The sequence below is a fragment of the Bombina bombina genome, chromosome 2 (genome assembly GCF_027579735.1).
Source record: "Bombina bombina isolate aBomBom1 chromosome 2, aBomBom1.pri, whole genome shotgun sequence".
In the NCBI taxonomy this organism is placed as follows: Eukaryota; Metazoa; Chordata; class Amphibia; order Anura; family Bombinatoridae; genus Bombina; species Bombina bombina.
This window is the reverse complement of record NC_069500.1, coordinates 1,024,613,796-1,024,635,764: the sequence shown is the minus strand read 5'-3', so window position 1 is coordinate 1,024,635,764 and position 21,969 is coordinate 1,024,613,796. Positions and strand designations below refer to the sequence as shown.

The window sequence follows — 21,969 nt, the reverse complement described above, 5'->3', positions numbered from 1 at the left end:
GCAGTCAGCCTCAGAGAATCGAGATTTTGATGTTGAAAAGGAACCTGTTCCAGCAGATCCCTGCAACAGGGTAAGGACGACATCCCCACCAGATCCGCAAACCACGTCCACGATGGAGCAATCAGAATGGCCGAAGCTCACTCCTGTTTGATGTGTGCCATACACGAGGTAGAAGTGGTAACGGTGGAAAAATGTAAGCTAGGCTGAACCGCCAAGGCATCTATCAGCTCTGCCTGGGGATCCCTGGGTAGCTTGCAATTGAGTCTGGATGCCATGAGATATATCTCCGGCATTACCCACCTGAGACAAATCACTGCTAACACTTCGGGGTGAAGAGAACATTCTCCTGGATGGAAGGATTGCCTGCTGAGAAAATCTGCTTCCCAGTTGTCCACACCTGGAATGTGAATCGCTGAGAACTCCAAGATCCGAGACACCTCCCTCATGGCTAGGGAGCTCCTCGTACCCTCCTGATAGTTAATGTAAGCCACCAAGGTAATGTTGTCGGTCTGGAATCTGATGAAGCTGAAAGACCCCAGAGGAGGCCATGCCTTCAGAGCATTGTAGATTGCTCGGAGTTCCAGAATATTCATCAGAAGGAGAGACTCCTCCCGGGTCCATTTTCCTTGTGCCATCCTGGCACTCCAAACAGCTCCCCATCCTGCCAGACTCACGTCCGTGGTCACAATCCCCCAGGATGGTCTCAAGAAGGATGTCCCCATGGACAGTTGCTCCGGATAGATACACCAAGAGAGGGAGATCCGAGTCCGAGCATCCATGGATATCTGCTGTGATAGATCTGAATAGTCGCCGTTCCACTGTCTCAACATGCACAATTGAAGAGGTCTGAGATGGAACCTGGTGAATGGAATGACGTCTTTGCTGGAAACCATGAGTCCGACCACCTCCATACACTGAGCCACCGAGGGGCTTGAGGAGGACTGAAGAGCAAGACAAGAGGGCGCAATCTTCCTACGTCGATGGTCTGTGAGAAATATTTTCATGGACATAGAGTCTATTATCGTGCCCAGAAACTCCACCCTGTTGCTGGGAAAACTAAACATGGCACTTACCTTAAATTCAGCCTGTCCGGCAGCAGGACAGTTCACCCGGTTTGAGAGGTTGAAGCTCCTCACATGGACCTGTGAAAAAAGAAAGACTTAGTAAACTTACACAGGCTTTCAGATTAGGGCAGCAAGAATGATTGAGAAAGCGCAGGGAGGATTGTACCTCACAAGTTCTCAATTGCTTAAAAGCCACCACTGCCCTACTGAAAAGACTGACGTGGACCAGGCTAAACCCCAGAATAACAGAGCAAACCTACTCTGTATATTAAAGTAATAAAAACTTGATTGTAGAACTTCTATCAGACACCGAAAACACCTCCTTGCAACGCAGGCAAAGAGAATGACTGGGGGATTGTGGGTAGGGAGGTGATACTTAACAGCTTTGCTGTGGTGCTCTTTGCCTCCTCCTGCTGGCCAGGAGTGATATTCCTAACAGTAATTGATGATGATATGTGGACTCACCGTGTCATTAGAAAGAAATATTTGGATTTCATATCTATTTGAGTAAGCATTTAATTCTAGCTTTCAGTGATCGGTAATTATTATTCTGAAATTCTTAGACATTAGATATAATTCCACTTTGGATTTAGAATTTGCAGTTAATCTATATTAAACATATTCATTACAATTGAAAAAAAATTATTGAAGTAGTTTATGATAAATTTTACAGCAAAACAATTTGCCAGAGCACAATACAAACCTGATGTATCAAGACCTCTGAGCTGACCGTGTACACGGTGCACATTCAGCTTGGCTGCTATTTCCTTCCCTTTCTCTGCTCCTGCATTTGACCTTAAAGATCCAGACGACTGTGGTTGCATCTTGGTGGCATTGGCATACTTCTCAAGGTTAACTGGAGGTCGCCCAGTATCTGTACTGTTTGGGTTTTCTTCCACAATCCCCCTTGAAAACAATCCAGCACAATAAACATAAAGCCACTACTGATATTAGTTTCATGTTAATGCAAACATGACAAGAGGAAGTACTATGTTCTAAACCCAGGGAATCAAATTCTATATATTCTAGTCAGCGGAAGGAAATGTGCACATTTCACAAATTTTATTAATAAAAAGATTTGTACTTCTTCATAAACTATTGTCAAATAAGAAACTATTTTGCAAGACAAGTGCTACAAATGTGTAGATGGATACAAACCCAGAAATATGTATGCATGGGATTATTGCTACACATTTTGATGCGCTATACAATGAAAAGATATAATTTTAAAGAGGGGCTTTAAAAAAGGCCTTATAACTAGGCCTTTTTAGTGGCCTGTTATAAGGGTATATAAGTGTAAAATGTGCTTAAACAAGTGTATTATTTTTATGTTTTTTTAAATTGTGCTTATACACAGGCAATCAGCTTTCAAACGGTGGGTCTTGGGGGTGTCTAGGACTTTAAGGAGCTGAAAACTAGGTATTTAAATACTTATTCCCCCCCCCCATCTAGCTCCCTGAAAGGGATTGTAAATCCTAGCATTTTTGAAATGCTATGCTATATCTCTACAATAGATAAAATAGAGTTTAATTAAAGGGACATGAAACACAAAAAATGTCCGATGATTTAGGTAGAACATACAATTTTGAGCAACTTTCTAGTTTACTTCTATTATCAAAATTGCTGCATTCTCTTGGTATCATTTGTTGAAGAAGCAGCACTGCACTACTGGTTTCTAAATGAACACATGGGTGAGCGAATGACAATCTGTATATATATGCAGCCACTAATCAGCAGGTAGGAACCTAGGTTCTTTGCTGCTCCTTAACTTATCTAGATAAACCTTTAAGCAAAGGATAACAAGAGAAAGTAGAAATAAATTGGAAAGTTGTTTAAAATTGCATGCTCTGTCTAAATCATGAAATAATATAATCATTTTTATGTCACTTTAATGAAGTTTAAGTGAACGCATGATTAAAAGTTGTCTTGTCATTGCCTTCGCAGAAGGAAGGTGAAGAAGTGAGGTACTCCAGATGTTTGTGAGAAGGGTTCCTAGACCAATTTGAGGCCCAGTTTCCACTCAGAAAGCTACTGTTTGGAGAGAGAGATGTCTTTAGAGTATGGTTAGTGGTACAAAAACACCCTTTGAGAATTATTCCAAGGCCTGCCACAGGTGTCGCGGGGACTGGTCCCTAGCCTCCTTCTGTTGGTTCAACATTATACACTACATATTTAGATCCTCTGCCGTCACTAGAACATCACTGGACTAGTTATCTACTGGAAGAAGTTATTTTCTGCTTATGGTAAGTCCAGTAGTGTGGGTGCCTATCAGGTAAGTGTGGGGGTTGTTGTTTGGCACCTGCTTAGCCTGTAGGCTATTATTAGGTACTCACTTATGAATATATAATAACTTGGGGACCATTATGTCAGACATTGTATATGGCATGGGTATACAAGCGCCTAATTTCACCCTATGTAGGCTTAAAGGTGCATTAAGTATTTTTTATCATTGTTAGCTTATCCGCGTCAGTTTTCAACGTGTTGGCTTATGCACATTTCATCATTTGTTTCACGGCTTTGCTTTTTAGCATGCGCTGTTTTTTTCGCCTTTAATTATGTATGTATGCATGCAGTACGTGCACTAGTGTCAGGTTTTTAGCGTGCATCCGTTTTTGCACGCTTAGTCTCTTTGTGTGAGTCTGTATGTTCGACCTGATGTCGGGTTAGCGATCTTTCTATGCTATATGAATATTTAACGCTCCTTAGGATGGTTTATAAAAATAGATCTGGAATGTTAGTGATATTTTAGATGGAGTTTAATTCATCAGTTGTAATGAAGCTGTGATATAACTTACTTTTTAATAAAGATATGAAATTAAAATTCTAAGGATGTCTGTTAAACAGCTGGATTTAAAATTTAAACCCTCTGTTAAGTCACCTGGAGTATTTAAGATTCCTGATGCTATCTCTGAGATAATTTCTAAAGAGTGGTCCAAGCCTGTATCCCTTTTAACCCTGCTCAAAAATTTGCCTGCTTCTAATTTAGAGCTTTTGGAAACTATTCCTAAAGTGGATGGGGCTATTTCTACTTTGGCTAAAAGGTACTACTATTCCTCTTCCGGAAAGTACCTCTTTTAGAGATCCTATAGATAGGAAATTAGGTTTCTTTTGTAGAAAGGCTTTTTTGCAAGCAGGTTTTCTTTTTTAACCAATCATTGGTCTATTGATCTGGGGGCATCCTTTGTCCATCCAAATTGGACCGTGATCTTGATAAATGGAAACCTTTTAGGTTGGGTTGCAGTCTGACGGTCCCAGCAAGCACAGGGAGTTGGTTACTTCAGGAGGTGAAGTTGCCCATAAATATTCTAGAACTCTAGTCTAGTCTAGTAATGTTGAAGCAGCAAACATCAAGGGGGAACTTGCAGTTCCCTGGAAATGAGGGAGGTTCCCAAATTCGGACTTGGAAAAAGAGCAATTCCTGTATAATTTCTGCAACACATATTCCAGGGGTGAGCAATTGGGAAGCAAATTTTCTGAGTCGCCAATGCCTTCATCCAGGGGAATTTTCTCTTCATCTGTAAGTCTTCAGTTAGATTGCAGATCTGTGGGGTATTCTGGAAGTAGATATATGATGGCTTCCCATTTGAACAACAAGTATCCCCAGATACTTGGCAAGGTCCAAAGATCCTCAGGCAAGATTTGTGGATGCTCTGGGTTGTTTCATCTGGCCTACATTTTTCCTCTGTGTGTTCTGTTACTAAGTGTAATAGAAAGAATCAAGCAGGAGGTGTCATCAGTAATCCTGATTGCTCCAGTATAGCCTTGCAGGACTTTGTTTGCAGATCTGGTGCAGAAGTCCAGGTGACCTCTTTTCCTGTGTATCCACCTTCTGTTTCAAGGTCTATTTTTTTTTATAAGGATCTCAAATCTCTAAACCTGACAGCTTGGAGATTGAACACTTAGTTTTAAGACACAGAGGTTTTTCTAATTTATGATTTAATTTTTCTAATGTATGATATCTGGACGATATGTGTAAGACCATTAGTACTCTTGTTCCTGTGAATATGTTTTAACTATTTTGGAATAAAGACTCTATTTTTATACATCTCAGATCCAGGATTCACTTTTTTCTATACACAGGTTTTTCTGGTTCTGCCACTGAAACTTTTCTTCCGTCAAGTATACCTGTAACAAAGAAAATTTATCACAAGGTTTGGAAGGCTTTTATTTCCTGGTGTGTGGAACATAGGTTCAGTTGGCACTCTTTTAGAACTCCAAGAATTGTTTCTTCAGGATGGGTTCGATAAGAGTTCATACACTAGTTCTTTAAAGGGCCAGATCTCAGCTCATCTGTCTTATTTTACAAGATGATTGCTAAATTTCCAGATATTCAGAATTTTGTCAAGGCTTTAGTCAGGAATCTTAATTTGTTTTTAAGAGTTTTGCAGGTTCCTCCTTTTGAAACTATGCATAATTTGGATATTCAGCTTTTGTCCTGGAAGGTCTTGTTTCTTTTGGCTATTTCTTCTGCTCGAAAAGTTTCTGAATTGTCTGCTCTTTGCTGTGAGCCTCCTTATTTTGTTTTTTGCCTAAGGTGGTTTCTTCAGATAACTTAAATCGTGAGATTGTTGATCCCTCTTTTTGTCCTAATCCAAAAAATTCTAAGGAGAGGCTTCTCCATAATTTTGAGGGGGTCAGAGTTTTGAAGTTCTATTTGCAGGCTACTAAGGATTTTAGACAGTCCTCTAGCTTGTTTGTTCATTTTTCTGAATAGAAGGCTATTGCCATTTTGTTAGCCTCTTGGTTGAAGTTTTTGATTCATAAACCTTACTTGGAGGCTGGTCAGTCTCCTGCTAAACAGATTACTGCCCATTCTACCAATTGCTACTTCATGGACCTTTAAGAATGAGGCCTCTGATAATCAAATTTGCAAGGCAGCTACTTGGTCTTCCTTGCATCATTTTTCTGAATTCTACCATTTTTATGTTTTTGCTTCTTCGGTCGCAGCTTTTAGTAGGAAAGTCCTTCACGCGTTTTTTTTTCTGAGAACTAAATATTGTTGTATAAATAAAGACTATTTATCCAATCTAATTGGAATAGTATAATAATCCTCATCCCACCCATATTACTTGTGGACTTCACAGCTTGGTTTTTAGTTTCTTAGGAGTAATGGATTGTGTAGATTACCACCTTTATGAAATACATTTTGGCATTGATGGTGAGAGTCCACGAGGCCGCACCCATTATTTTCTGTTTTAATTTTTTATTTTTTCATTTTCGCAGTAAAAATATAAATCTCTTTTTGTTTCCCTGCTCCTTTTTTGTCTTGCTCTTATTTCTTTTCCTATTTTCTTCTGTTCTGGCTTAGCTATACATCAGACTAGTTTCCAGTAAGGTGGTTTTAAGGGCTCTAAAAATATGGAATAAAAAGCGCAGAGTAAAAGCACCAAACTCCTGATATACCTAAAAAGTCCCTAATATAGGCATATACAAAACAGATAAAATTATATTTAAACAGGAGCGCTGTAGCTAAAGGTGTTGGTGGATGTGAAACAAATTATCAAATTTATGAATAGAACAAGTGATAAAATTACAAAACACGTATTTTTTGTAATTTTATCACTTGTTCTATTCATAAATTTGATAATTTGTTTCACATCCACCAACACCTTTAGCTACAGCGCTCCTGTTTAAATATAATTTTATCTGGTTTTAAGGGCTCTCTTTTGGAGTTTTGGGAATCTCTGCAGCCTCCTATTGGTCAGGAGTATAACTCCCAGATGTAATGGATTAAGGACTTTTACTGCCACAATGACATGAATTTATCAGGTAAGCATAAATTATATATTTTTTCATGTGGTGACAGTTACACCTCTTATCCAATAGCCGTGCTAGCCATTTGGCAAAGTAAGTTTTGCCATGGGCAGTATTTAGTGTAAAGTTCAGCAAAATAAAGGTACTTTTTTTTAATCATATGTTTACTGAAACATCATAAATTATTATTGCAGAGATACAGCCTAGCGTTTAAAAAACGCTAGGATTCACAATCACTTCAAGTGCTGTGCTGCTCCATGAAACGTCTTGGGGGGACTAAAATCATTGTGTGGATGTTAACCATGTGTTGTCACTCACAGTTAAAGGGTTAAACAATTTAGAAAAAAAAATATCAGGAAAACAGTTTTAATATTTTATATTAAGAGGCATTGGTCTATACTTTAGTAAAATCAACCACTACCTTAATGTAATTTATTTTATGTTTTGACCGCATGTGATCTCTTTGTTTCTCAGTTATTAAAATTTGAATGTTCAGTAAAACACTTACCTATTCATTCGTACTTGTGTGGCAATTCGATCAAAACAAAGTGCAATTAAAGATACATGTGTTGCATTTTTATTTGTTGTTGTATTAGAGGTTTCCTCAACTGAAGCTTGCAACAAGCATAGATTTACCTAAAATAAGATCAAATGTAATTTATTTAAACAACTTTCTGCATTCAAATATATTTACAAGTCTGCTACAATGCATCCAAAAAAAAAAAATTAAACAAATTTATTTTAAAATGGGAGTTGAGGGCTATGCTTTAATGCGAAAGGACTGTTTGGTGAAGGTGGTACGTCCCTGAGGCAGAACAAATAGGTGAAAATTATATATATAAAAAAAAAGTTATTTTGTTACAAAAAAGAAGGAAAAATTGTGAAAATACAAGGCCCTCAATGTTGGGAACTTTACTGGTTCATCTTTCAAAGGGGTTCTACAGTTTGGACTTTATTGAACTCCTTATGGACTCACTTATCTGATATATGTATGGACTCTATATTTAACACGAGGCCCAAGCCTTTAATCTTTGTTTTGCAAATGATCATCATATTTTTTTTGACACATGTATGTTTTAAACAGAAATAAACAATTTTTCCTTTAAAAAAAAAAAAAAAAAAAAAAGTAAAAAAAAAAAAAAAGAACAGAAATCAACCGATACAGCTGGTCACATTTGGGCTGCATGATAGATTTACAGGCAATATGAGGAAACAGATCAGACAAGCTTCACACCCACAAAAAAAACATTTGACAGGCCTTCATATGACCTACTTGGATTGTGCAAAAACTAATAAATTGGTATAAATTTGGCTTACCATCACACTTTTGTATATTCATAGTCAGGGTATTAAATATTAATTGTCAAATTCTAGGTCTAAGCATAAACTGCCTGCAAAACCTTCAAACAAAAGCTGGGAAAACTTTGTAAACATATGGAAGGAAGACCAAGTAGCTAATTTCAGAACAAATTCTATTGGCTAAATCAGATTAGGAAACTTTCTGTCCATCTGTGGCACTATAATGAAGGACAAAACATAAGTCCTTCTGAATATTTACTAGTTTGCTTCCATATACTACCGCAATCCTGTCTAATAGAGACAGTGGGATATTATTTGGCATTGGAATTCATATGACAGTAACTAACAACTATCTGTAGTAATTAAGGTGGTGTCCCTTAAACTACCTTATCCTGAAGGATAGAAAGATAACGAAGGACAAATGAGAAGAGAATTCAAATTCGAATTTAATTTATTAAGAACCTAGCCACCAGGAGGAGGCAAAGACACCCCAGCCAAAGGCTTAAATACCTCCCCCACTTCCCTCATTCCCCAGTCATTCTGCCGAGGGAACAATGAACAGTAGGAGAAATATCAGGGTATAAATGGTGCCAGAAGATAAATTAAATTTAGGTCCGCTCATTGGAGATACGGGCGGGAGCCATGGACTCTCCACCCCTTGATGGAAATTATCAGGTAAGCGAAATTTATGTTTTTCATCTAAAGGGGAGGAGAGTCCACGGCTTCATTCATTACTGTTGGGAACATATACTCAAGCTCTAGAGGACACGGAATGAAACTAGGAGGGTGAAAGGCGGACCCTAATCTGAGGGCACCACAGCCTGCAAAACCTCTCTCCCAAAAACAGCTTCCGCAGAAGCAAAAATGTCAAATTTGTAAAACTTTGTAAAAGTGTGTAAGGAGGACCAGGTAGCTGCCTTACAAATTTGCTCCATAGAGGCCTCATTCTTGATGGCCCAAGAGGAAGCTACAGCTCTAGTTGAATGAACCGTAATCCTCTGAGGAGGCTTATGTCTCGCTGTCTCATAGGCCAAGCAAATCAAGCTCCTCAACCAAAAAGACAATGAAGAAGAGGCTTTCTGCCCCTTGTGCTTCCCTGAATACACCACAAAAAGAGATGTCGACTGTCTGAAATCCTTTGCAGCCTGAAGATAGAACTTTAAGGCACAAACCACATCCAGGTTATGAAGTAACCTCTCCTTAGAAGAAGAAGGGTTAGGACATAAAGAAGGAACAACTATTTCCTGATTGATGTTACGGTTAGACACCACCTTGGGAAGAAACCCCAAACAAGTGCGAAGCACAGACTTATCAGCATGAAAAACCAGATAAGGATGCTCACATTGCCAGGCAACCAGTTCAGATACTATGTGTGCCGATGCAATGGCCAATAGGAAAAGAACCTTCCAGGACAGAATCTTAATGTCAATGGAGTGCATAGGCTCAAACGGAACCTTCTGCAATACCTTAAGGAGCAAGTTTAAGCTCCATGGGGGAGCAGACTGTCTAAAGACAGGCCTGATTCTAGACAAAGCCTGAACAAAAGATTGTATGTCAGGGAGCTCAGCGAGTCTCCTATGCAACAAGACTGATAATGCCGAAATCTGTCCCTTTAAGGAAATGGTGGCAAGACCCTTCTCCAAACCCTCTTGGAGAAAGGACAGAATCCTGGATACCTCCACCTTATGCCAAGGATATCCATGCTTCTCACACCAGGACAAGTAAGTCCTACACACCTTATGGTAGATGCGACGAGTGACTGGCTTCCGCCTGAATTAGCATATGAATCACCCTTTCAGAAAAGCCTCTCTTGGCCAAGACTAGGCTTTCAACCTCCACGCAGTCAGCCTAAGAGAATCAAGATTTTGATGTTGAAAAGCACCCTGTTCCAGCAAATCCCTGCAACAGAGTAACCTCCACGGTGGAGAGGATGACATCCCCACCAGATCCGCAAACCACGTCCTCTGCAGCCACAATGGAGCAATCAGAATGGCCGAAGCTTGCTCCTGTTTGATGCATGCCACTACACGAGGTAGAAGTGGTAACGGTGGAAAAATGTAAGCTAGGCTGAACCCCCAGGCACCGCCAAGGCATCTATCAGCTCTGCCTGAGGAGCCCTGGACCTCGACCCGTATCGGAGTAGCTTGCAATTGAGTCTGGACGCCATGAGATCTATCTCCGGCATTCCCCACCTGAGACAAATCTCCTTGGGGTGAAGAGAGCATTCCCCGGATGGAAGGATTGCCAGCTGAGAAAATCTGCTTCCCAGTTGTCCACACCTGGAATGTGAATCGCTGAGAGCGAGCAGCTGTGGGACTCCGCCCACAAGGGGAGGGCCACAAACTGGAAGTGTTGGTCCAGAAACTCAAATCTTAGGTACTTGAAGTGGTCCCTGTGAATTGGCACATGAAGGTAAGCGTCCTTCAAGTCTATAGTTGTCATAAACTGTCCCTCTTGAACTAGGGGCAGAATAGATCTGATAGTTTCCATTTTGAACCATGGAACACTCAGAAACTTGTTTAAACACTTTAGGTCCAGAATCGGGCAGAAACGTGCCCTCTTTCTTTGGAATCACAAAAATAGTACCCTAGACCCCTTTCTGCTTGGGGTACTGGTAAAATAACGCAGAGAGAGGAGAGATCCCTCACACTCTCTAGAAAGGCCTCTCTCTTTTCTGGTCTTGAAGACAGGAGGAATCTGCCCCTGAGCGGATGGGATCTGAACCCTATCCTGTAACTCTGGGTGACAACCTCCAGAACCCAAGGATCCTGAACGTCCTGTAACCAGGTTTCTGAGAAGAGAGATAATCTGCCGGAGACCCGTCGGGGGCCGCCCCTTCATGTCGATTTTGTCTCAGCGGGCTTCTTGCTCTGCTTAGACTTGTTCCAAGAATGAGCCTGCTTCCAAGTTCCCTTGGACTGGTCTGCTTTCGCGGCAGGCTGCTGGCACTGTGCCTTGTCCGCACGAAAGGGACGAAAAGTAGATCCTTTAGGCTTAGCCTTCTTATCCTGCGGTAGGAAAGCTCCCTTGCCTCCCGTAACCGTGGATATGATTGAATCCAATCCTGGACCGAACAGAATCTTTCCTTGAAAAGGCAGAGACAACAGCCTCGACTTAGAGGTCATGTCTGCAGACCAAGACTTTAGCCACAGAGCCCTGCGAGCTAAAATGGAAAAGCCTGACACCTTAGCGTTCAGGCGAATAATTTGCATATTGGCATCACAGATTAAAGAATTGGCGAACTTCAGCGCCTTAATCTTATCCTGTATCTCGTCGATGGAAGTCTCTCCCTCGACCATTTAACACAGTGATTCACACCAATATGTTGCAGCTCTGGCAACCGCGGCTACGGCCGCTGCCAGCTGAAAAACAAATCCCGTTTGTTGAAACATCTTCCTTAACATGTTTTCCAACTTTTATCCATGGGCTCTTTAAATGATGAACTATCCTCGAGGGGAATAGTTGATCACTTTGCGAGCGTGGAGATAGCACCATCCACCTTAGGGACAGTCCCCCACAGCTCAAGCTGAGAGTCCGGGACGGGGACCAGTTTCTTAAAGGAAGAAGAAGGGGAAAAGGAAAAACCTAATCGCTCCCATTCATTGTTGATAATATTAGCCATCTTAACAGGAACCAGGAAGGCCTGAGGCACCACCCTGTCCTCATCGGTTCCAGAACCTCTAGAGTAGCAAGTTTCAGCAAAAGGCGCAAATTCTCTATCCTAAATCTAAAGTCAGGCTCCTCCGCAGCTGGTGGTTTAGATGACATGGACTCCGACCCAGAAGGGGCCTTCTCCAACGAGTTGGAGTGGGCCTTGTCATCGTATAACGCCTCTAATAATATCCTAGGCGTAGACAACCCCTGGGCCGGGCCACCATGATACGCCCTACGCTTGCGCTTAGCAGAAAGTGGTAAGGCATGAATCACTTTTGATACCGCCATTTGCAGTTGATCCGCAAAATCTGACGGCCAACGAATGTCTCCCGCAGGAGTAATGGTTGGACCCTTGGGCGCTGCCTGTGCAATTGGAGATGAATGCAGGGAACGCACCTCACGTGACGGGGAACCCTCAGAGGTAGATGGCTCAGTAGTACTAAACATCCGTTTACTTTTAGATGTCGTAACCTTATCAAGGCATGTGGAACATAGTTGAGCAGGCTGTTCTACCAGAACCTCCTAACAATAAACACAGCAATGAGACCTTGTTAAAGAGGGAGAACCCTCTAGTACATCAGAGTCCTCCATAGCTTGCGCTTTTATTACGGACTAGATTACTTAATAGGCACCTTTATAACTTTCAATGGCCAGGGCACTCACCACCTCCTATGACCCAGACTACAGAAACCGTTTTGTCTCCTGCGCCGCTGATTAACAGAGGAAGAGAGATAGCCACACCCAGTCACATGGAATGCCTGGCAGGAACAAACCTGCCTAAGGAGAAAAACGCGCCAAAAAAGGCAGCGTAATACTCCCGTAAGTCACCTGAAAGTTCCACACATTGCCAGAGCCTCATCTCGCACATAACGCAGCAATTACACAATAAACAATATTATGTATAAACTCCCCCGTTCAATAATCCCCTTTCCAGGAATATTAACCCTTGGCTCTTTAAAGATAAAAGGAGTCACACTGTGACCCTGTCTTCCGTGTTATCATTATGTAATAAAAAAAACAGAATTTATGCTTACCTGATAAATTACTTTCTCCAACGGTGTGTCCGGTCCACAGCGTCATCCATTACTTGTGGGAATATTCTCTTCCCCAACAGGAAATGGCAAAGAGCACAGCAAAAGCTGTCCATATAGCCCCTCCTCAGGCTCCGCCCCCAGTCATTCGACCGACGGTTAGGAGGAAAAAAGGAGAAACTATAGGGTGCCGTGGTGACTGTAGTGTATAAAGAAAGAAATTTTTCAAACCTGATTAAAAAACCAGGGCGGGCCGTGGACCGGACACACCGTTGGAGAAAGTAATTTATCAGGTAAGCATAAATTCTGTTTTCTCCAACATTGGTGTGTCCGGTCCACGGCGTCATCCATTACTTGTGGGAACCAATACCAAAGCTTTAGGACACGGATGAAGGGAGGGAGCAAATCAGGTTACCTAAACAGAAGGCACCACGGCTTGCAAAACCTTTCTCCCAAAAATAGCCTCCGAAGAAGCATAAGTATCAAATTTGTAGAATTTGGCAAAAGTGTGCAGAGAAGACCAAGTCGCTGCCTTACATATCTGATCAACAGAAGCCTCGTTCTTGAAGGCCCATGTGGAAGCCACAGCCCTAGTGGAGTGAGCTGTGATTCGTTCAGGAGGCTGCCGTCCGGCAGTCTCATAAGCCAATCGGATAATGCTTTTCAGCCAGAAAGAAAGAGAGGTAGCAGTATCTTTTTGTCCTCTCCTCTTACCAGAGTAAACAACAAACAAAGATGAGGTTTGTCTAAAATCCTTTGTTGCTTCTAAATAGAATTTAAAGCACGAACTACATCTAAATTGTGTAACAAACGTTCCTTCTTTGAAACTGGATTCGGACACAGAGAAGGAACAACTATTTCCTGGTTAATGTTCTTGTTGGAAACAACCTTTGGAAGAAAACCAGGCTTAGTACGCAAAACGACCTTATCTGAATGGAACACCAGATAGGGTGGATCACACTGCAAAGCAGATAATTCAGAAACTCTTCTAGCAGAAGAAATAGCAACCAAAAACAGAACTTTCCAAGATAGTAACTTGATATCTATGGAATGTAAAGGTTCAAACGGAACCCCTTGAAGAACTGAAAGAACTAAATTTAGACTTCAAGGAGGAGTCATGGGTCTGTAAACAGGCTTGATTCTGACCAAAGCCTGTACAAAGGCTTGTACTTCTGGCACAGCTGCCAGTCGTTTATGTAACAAGATCTGTCCTTTTAAGGAACTCGCTGACAACCCTTTATCCAAACCTTCTTGGAGAAAGGAGAGTATCTTAGGAATTTTAATCTTACTCCAGGAGAATCCCTTGGATTCACACCAACAGATATATTTTTTCCATATTTTATGGTAAATCTTTATAGTCACAGGTTTTCTGGCTTGAACCAGAGTATCTATTACAGAATTTGAAAACCCACGCTTGGATAAAATCAAACGTTCAATTTCCAAGCAGTCAGCTGCAGAGAGACTAGATTTGGATGTTCGAATGGACCTTGTACTAGAAGATCCTGTCTCAAAGGTAGCTTCCATGGTGGAGCCGATGACATATTCACCAGATCTGCATACCAAGTCCTGCGCGGCCACGCAGGAGCTATCAGAATCACAGAGGCCTTCTCCTGTTTGATCCTGGCTACGAGCCTGGGAAGGAGAGGGAACGGTGGAAACGCATAAGCTAGGTTGAACGACCAAGGCGCCACTAATGCATCCACTAGAGTCACCTTGGGATCCCTGGATCTGGACCCGTAGCAAGGAACCTTGAAGTTCTGACGGGACGCCATCAGATCCATGTCTGGAATGCCCCATAATTGAGTCAACTGGGCAAAAACCTCCGGGTGGAGTTCCCACTCCCCCGGATGGAAAGTCTGACGACTCAGATAGTCCGCCTCCCAGTTGTCTACTCCTGGGATGTGAATTGCAGATAGGTGGCAGGAGTGATCCTCCGCCCATTTGATGATCTTGGATACCTCTCTCATCGCCAAGGAACTCTTTGTTCCTCCCTGATGGTTGATGTAAGCTACAGTCGTCATATTGTCTGACTGGAATCTTATGAATCCGGCCTTCGCTAGTTGAGGCCAAGCCCGGAGAGCATTGAATATCGCTCTCAGTTCCAGGATGTTTATCGGGAGAAGAGACTCTTCCCGAGACCATAGACCCTGAGCCTTCAGGGAATCCTAGACCGCGCCCCAGCCTAATAGACTGGCGTCGGTCGTAACAATGACCCACTCTGGTCTGCGGAAACTCATTCCCTGAGACAGGTGATCCTGTGACAACCACCAGCGGAGTGAGTCTCTGGTCATCTGGTCTACTTGAATCTTTGGAGACAAGTCTGCATAGTCCCCATTCCACTGATTGAGCATGCACAGTTGTAATGGTCTTCGATGAATTCGAGCAAAAGGAACTATGTCCATTGCTGCAACCATCAACCCTACTACTTCCATGCACTGAGCTATGGAAGGCTGCAGAACAGAGTGAAGAACTTGGCAAGCGTTTAGAAGCTTTGACTTTCTGACTTCTGTCAGGAAGATCTTCATTTCTAAAGAATCTATTATTGTTCCTAAAAAGGGAACTCTTGTCGACGGAGACAGGGAACTCTTTTCCACGTTCACCTTCCACCCGTGAGATCTGAGAAAGGCTAGAACAATGTCTGTATGAGCCTTTGCCTTGGAAAGAGACGACGCTTGAATTAGAATGTCGTCCAGATAAGGTGCCACTGCAATGCCCCTCGGTCTTAGAACCGCCAGAAGGGACCCAAGCACCTTTGTGAAAATTCTGGGAGCAGTGGCTAGTCCGAATGGAAGAGCCACGAACTGATAATGTTTGTCCAGAAAGGCGAACCTTAGGAACTGATGATGATCTTTGTGGATAGGAATATGTAGGTACACATCCTTTAAATCCACGGTAGTCATATATTGACCCTCCTGGATTGTAGGTAAAATTGTTCGAATGGTTTCCATTTTGAACGATGGAACTCTGAGAAATTTGTTTAGAATTTTTAAATCCAGAATTGGTCTGAAAGTTCCCTCTTTTTTGGGAACTACAAACAGGTTTGAGTAAAACCCCTGACCTCGTTCCATAGCTGGAACTGAGTGTATCACTCCCATCTTTAACAGGTCTTCTACACAATGTAAGAATGCCTGTCTCTTTATTTGGTTTGAAGATAAGTGAGACATGTGGAACCTTCCCCTTGGGGGTAGTTCCTTGAATTCTAGAAGATAACCCTGAGAGACTATTTCTAGTGCCCAGGGATCCTGAACATCTCTTGCCCAAGCCTGAGCAAAGAGAGAGAGTCTGCCCCCTACTAGATCCGGTCCCGGATCGGGGGCTACCCCTTCATGCTGTCTTGGTAGCAGCAGCAGGCTTCTTGGCCTGTTTACCTTGTTCCAGCCTTGCATTGGTTTCCAAGCTGGTTTAGCCTGGGAAGCGTTACCCTCTTGTCTAGAGGCTGCAGAGTTAGAAGCCGGTCCGTTCCTGAAATTGCAAAAGGAACGAAAATTGGACTTATTCTTAGCCTTGAAAGGCCTATCCTGTGGGAGGGCATGGCCCTTTCCCCCAGTGATGTCTGAAATGATTTCTTTCAATTCTGGCCCAAAAAGGGTCTTACCTTTGAAAGGGATATTAAGCAATTTTGTCCAAGCCAGAGCGCTCTGCGCGCCACAATTGCAAACCCTGAATTTTTCGCCGCTAATCTCGCTAACTGCAAAGCGGCATCCAAAATAAAAGAATTAGCTAACTTAAGTGCGTGAATTCTGTCCATGACTTCCTCATATGGAGTCTCCATATTAACCGACTTTTCTAGTTCATCGAACCAGAAACACCGCCGTAGTGACAGGAATAATGCACGAAATTGGTTGGAGGAGGTAACCTTGCTGAACAAAATCTTTTTAAGCAAACCCTCCAATTTTTTATCCATAGGATCTTTGAAAGCACAATTGTCCTCAATAGGAATAGTGGTGCGCTTAGCTAGGGTAGAAACTGCCCCCTCAACCTTATGGACTGTTTGCCATGTGTCCTTCCTTGGGTTGACCATGGGGAACAATTTCTTAAATATAGGAGGTGGGACAAAGGGTATGCCTGGTCTCTCCCACTCCTTATTCACTATGTCCGCCACCCTTTTAGGGATCGGGAAGGCATCAGGGTGCACCGGGACCTCTAAGAATTTGTCCATCTTGCACAATTTTTCTGGAATGACCAAAGTGTCACAATCATCCAGAGTAGATAGCACCTCCTTAAGTAGTGCGCAGAGATGCTCTAACTTAAATTTAAACGTCACAACATCACGTTCTGCCTGTTGAGAGATTCTTCCTGAATCTGAAAGCTCTCCCTCCGACAAACCTTCCCTCACTGCCACTTCTGACTGGTGTGAGGGAATGACAGATAAACTATCGTCAGCGCCTTCATGCTCCACTGTATTTAAAACTGAGCAATCACGCTTTCTTTGAAATGCTGGCATTTTGGATAAAATATTAGCTATGGAATTATCCATTACTGCCGTTAATTGTTGCATAGTAACAAGCATTGGTGCGCTAGATGTACTAGGGGTCGCCTGCGCGGGCATAACTGGTGTTGACACAGAAGGAGAGGATGATGAGCTATCCCCACTACCTTCATTTGAGGAATCATCTTGGGCAACTTTATTAAATGTGACAATACTGTCCTTACTTTGTCTGGACGCTATGGCACAATTATCACATACATTTGAAGGGGGGACCACCTTGGCCTCCATACATACAGAACATGTTCTATCTGAAGGTACAGACATGTTAGACAGGCTTAAACAGGCTAATAATGCACAAAAACCGTTTTAAAACAAAACCGTTACTGTCTCTTTAAATGTTAAACAGAACACACTTTATTTCTGAATATGTGAAAAACTATGAAGGAATTATCCAATCTTTACCAAATTTTCACCACAGTGTCTTAATGTCTTAAAAGTATTGCACCCCAATTTTCAAGCTTTTAACCCCTTAATTGAGGAAACCGGAGCCGTTTAATCAAATAACAGTCTTTAACCCCACTACAGTCCCAGCCACAGCGTTTGCTGCGACTTCACCTGTCCTTAGGAGTTATACGATACCAAATTAAGCCTTCCAGGAACGTTTTCAATGATCACCAGACCCTCTCACATGCAGCTGCATGCACTGCATCCAAAAGAAACTGCGCAATAATGGCGCGAAAATGAGGCTCTGCCTACTATAGTGAAAGGCCCTTCCTGACTGGAAAGGTGTCTAAACAACTGCCTGGCGTCTAAAAACGTTCCCCCATATAAAAGTTTTATAAATCACATCTAAATTTCATAAAAAACTTAAATAAAGCAATCGATTTAGCCCATAAGAGTGTCAACCAGTGTATAGCCCATAATAAGCCTTCATTCTGTTAGGAATCTAAGAAAATGGCTTACCGATCCCCAAGAGGGAAAATGACAGTCTTCTAGCATTACACAGTCTTGTTAGAAAATGGACTAGTCATACCTTGAGCAGAAAAGTCTGCTAACTGTTCCCCCCAACTGAAGTTCTCTGGGCTCAACAGTCCTATGTGGGAACAGCAATTGATTTTAGTTACTGCTGCTAAAATCATACTCCTCTTTTAAACAGAACTCTTCATCTCTTTCTGTTTTAGAGTAAATAGTACAAACCGACACTATTTTAAAATAAACTCTTGATAGCAGAATAAAAAACTACAATTAAACACCACATACTCTTTACCATCTCCGTGGAGATGCTACTTGTTCAGAGCGGCAAAGAGAATGACTGGGGGGCGGAGCCTGAGGAGGGGCTATATGGACAGCTTTTGCTGTGCTCTTTGCCATTTCCTGTTGGGGAAGAGAATATTCCCACAAGTAATGGATGACGCCGTGGACCGGACACACCAATGTTGGAGAAATGAAAGGATCTTACCAGAATCTACGCCGTGTTCCAGGAACACGGCCCTTCAAGTGTGACAGGTTAGTAGCCTCGCTCCTGACATGGACTTGAGTGTAAAAAGCAGGCAGCGAAACTATTCAACACTCATTGCTTGTGGAGCTGTTAATATGAGTCGGGATGGTTTCGCAGAAAGTCTCTTCCTGCATCTTTGGAATCTAACTTTCATCCATGCTCTCAACTGAGAAGCTGACAGGGCTACTTAAAACTCCAGTCCCATCTCGAAGAGTACTAACCTCCATAACAGACTACTCCGAAATCTTCTGTCACTTCTCTGCCAACTTCCTGTGACGAAAGGCAAAGAATGACTGGCGGGATGAGGGAAGTGGGAGGTATTTAAGCCTTTTTGGCTGGGGTGCCTTTGCCTCCTCCTGGTGGCCAGGTTCTGTATTTCCCAAAAGTAATGAATGCAGCTGTGGACTCTCCCCGTTTTAAGAAGAAAACAAGGCAATTTTTAAGTATTTTACACATCTTATTCACTAATATTAATGCATATTGTGTGTGTAATCTGAGAATTTCATTTATTTAACATTGATCTATTTTTGTTTATTTAAAGCACTTTTGAAACAGAGTAAATAGAAATAACCAGATTACCTTAGGTATGGTAACATTGGCTTGCAACCCTTTGATTTTTACATTATCCTGCTTGATTGAAGGTTTGATCTCTGTATGTCCTTGATTTGTGTTTTTTGTTACAGGATTTTCAGGTTTGCTTATCTTCGTATCTGGTTTTGCTGATAGCTAGAGAAGAAATTTAAAATACAAAAAAATGGATGTTTTCTCTCCATTACAAAGTAGGTGCATACAATATATTGGTCTATTCTTATAAGACAATGCATTTGGCAGTAGGATTTAAGGGTTAGTCTACTTGTTCATTGTTTAAAAAGATAATCATTTTATTACCCTTTCCCCAGTTTTGCATAACCAACACTGTTAGGTTTATAGACTTTTTATCTATGTGATTACCTTGTATCTAAGTCTCTGCAGACTGTCCCTTATCTCAGTTCTTCTAAGAGACTTGCATTTTAGCCAATTAGTGCCCTCTCATAAGTAACTCCACAGGCATGAGCACAATGTTATCTATATAACACACATGAACCAACTCCCTCTAGCTGTGAAAAACTGTCAAATGCATTGAGATACAAGGTGGCCTTCAAGGGCTTAGAAATTAGCATATGAGCCTACCTAGGTTTAGCTTTTAAAGAATACCAAGAAAACAAACCGTTTAATACATTTAACCCTGAGGATATATATATATATATATATATATATATATATATATATATATACACACACACACACATTTAAATAATTCAAATAGAATCCATGGGTTTGTATTAATAGTTGTACAATAATTATTTTTATAGAAAAACGTTGCATACTATATGTAATGCTCTTCCTGTGGAAACAATTAGAAAAAACAGAATTTATGTTTACCTGATAAATTACTTTCTCCAACGGTGTGTCCGGTCCACGGCGTCATCCTTACTTGTGGGATATTCTCTTCCCCAACAGGAAATGGCAAAGAGCCCAGCAAAGCTGGTCACATGATCCCTCCTAGGCTCCGCCTACCCCAGTCATTCGACCGACGTTAAGGAGGAATATTTGCATAGGAGAAACCATATGTTACCGTGGTGACTGTAGTTAAAGAAAATAAATTATCAGACCTGATTAAAAAAAACCAGGGCGGGCCGTGGACCGGACACACCGTTGGAGAAAGTAATTTATCTGGTAAACATAAATTCTGTTTTCTCCAACATAGGTGTGTCCGGTCCACGGCGTCATCCTTACTTGTGGGAACCAATACCAAAGCTTTAGGACACGGATGAAGGGAGGGAGCAAATCAGGTCACCTAAATGGAAGGCACCACGGCTTGCAAAACCTTTCTCCCAAAAATAGCCTCAGAAGAAGCAAAAGTATCAAATTTGTAAAATTTAGAAAAAGTGTGCAGTGAAGACCAAGTCGCTGCCTTACATATCTGATCAACAGAAGCCTCGTTCTTGAAGGCCCATGTGGAAGCCACAGCCCTAGTGGAGTGAGCTGTGATTCTTTCAGGAGGCTGCCGTCCGGCAGTCTCATAAGCCAATCGGATAATGCTTTTAATCCAGAAGGAGAGAGAGGTAGAAGTTGCTTTTTGACCTCTCCGTTTACCAGAATAAACAACAAACAAAGACAAAGTTTGTCTGAAATCCTTAGTAGCTGCTAAGTAAAATTTGAGAGCACGAACTACATCCAAGTTGTGTAACAAACGTTCCTTCTTTGAAACTGGATTAGGACACAAAGAAGGCACAACTATCTCCTGGTTAATGTTTTTGTTAGAAACAACTTTTGGAAGAAAACCAGGTTTAGTACGCAAAACCACCTTATCTGCATGGAACACCAGATAAGGAGAAGAACACTGCAGAGCAGATAATTCTGAAACTCTTCTAGCAGAAGAAATTGCAACCAAAAACAAAACTTTCCAAGATAATAACTTAATATCAACGGAATGTAAGGGTTCAAACGGAACCCCCTGAAGAACTGAAAGAACTAGGTTGAGACTCCAAGGAGGAGTCAAAATTTTGTAAACAGGCTTGATTCTAACCAGAGCCTGAACAAAGGCTAGAACATCTGGCACAGCTGCCAGCTTTTTGTGAAGTAACACAGACAAGGCAGAAATCTGTCCCATCAAGGAACTTGCAGATAATCCTTTTTCCAATCCTTCTCGAAGGAAGGATAGACTCTTAGGAATCTTAACCTTGTCCCAAGGGAATCCTGCAGATTCACACCAACAGATATACCAAATTATGTGGTAATTTTTCTGGTTACAGGCTTTCAGGCCTGAACAAGAGTATTAATAACAGAATCTGAGAACCCTCGCTTTGATAAGATCAAGCGTTCAATCTCCAAGCAGTCAGCTGGAGTGGGTCGAACGGACCTAGAACAAGAAGGTCTCTCAAAGGTAGCTTCCATGGTGGAGCCGATGACATATTCACCAGATCTGCATACCAAGTCCTGCGTGGCCACGCAGGAGCTATCAAAATCACCGACGCCCTCTCCTGATTGATCCTGGCTACCAGCCTGGGGATGAGAGGAAACGGCGGGAACACATAAGCTAGTTTGAAGGTCCAAGGTGCTACTAGTGCATCCACTAGAGCCGCCTTGGGATCCCTGGATCTGTACCCGTAGTAAGGAACTCTGAAGTTCTGACGAGAGGCCATCAGATCCATGTCTGGAATGCCCCACGGTTGAGTGACTTGGGCAAGATTTCCGGAT

At 42.0% G+C, this 21,969-nt stretch overlaps 1 protein-coding gene across 8 annotated transcripts in view; it reads right to left on the bottom strand.

The window, feature by feature from the left end:
* Window positions 1–21,969, bottom strand: part of BLTP1 (bridge-like lipid transfer protein family member 1) — a 1,044,923-nt gene that overhangs the window by 458,135 nt on the left and 564,819 nt on the right. For all 8 annotated transcript variants that reach the window (XM_053703615.1, XM_053703613.1, XM_053703617.1 and 5 more), the window contains 3 exons: window positions 19,309–19,455; window positions 7,327–7,454; window positions 1,768–1,970 (listed from right to left, as the gene is read on the bottom strand). In XM_053703615.1, coding sequence (XP_053559590.1) covers window positions 1,768–1,970; window positions 7,327–7,454; window positions 19,309–19,455 — 478 coding nt within the window. The remainder of the gene's footprint in view (window positions 1–1,767; window positions 1,971–7,326; window positions 7,455–19,308; window positions 19,456–21,969) is intronic.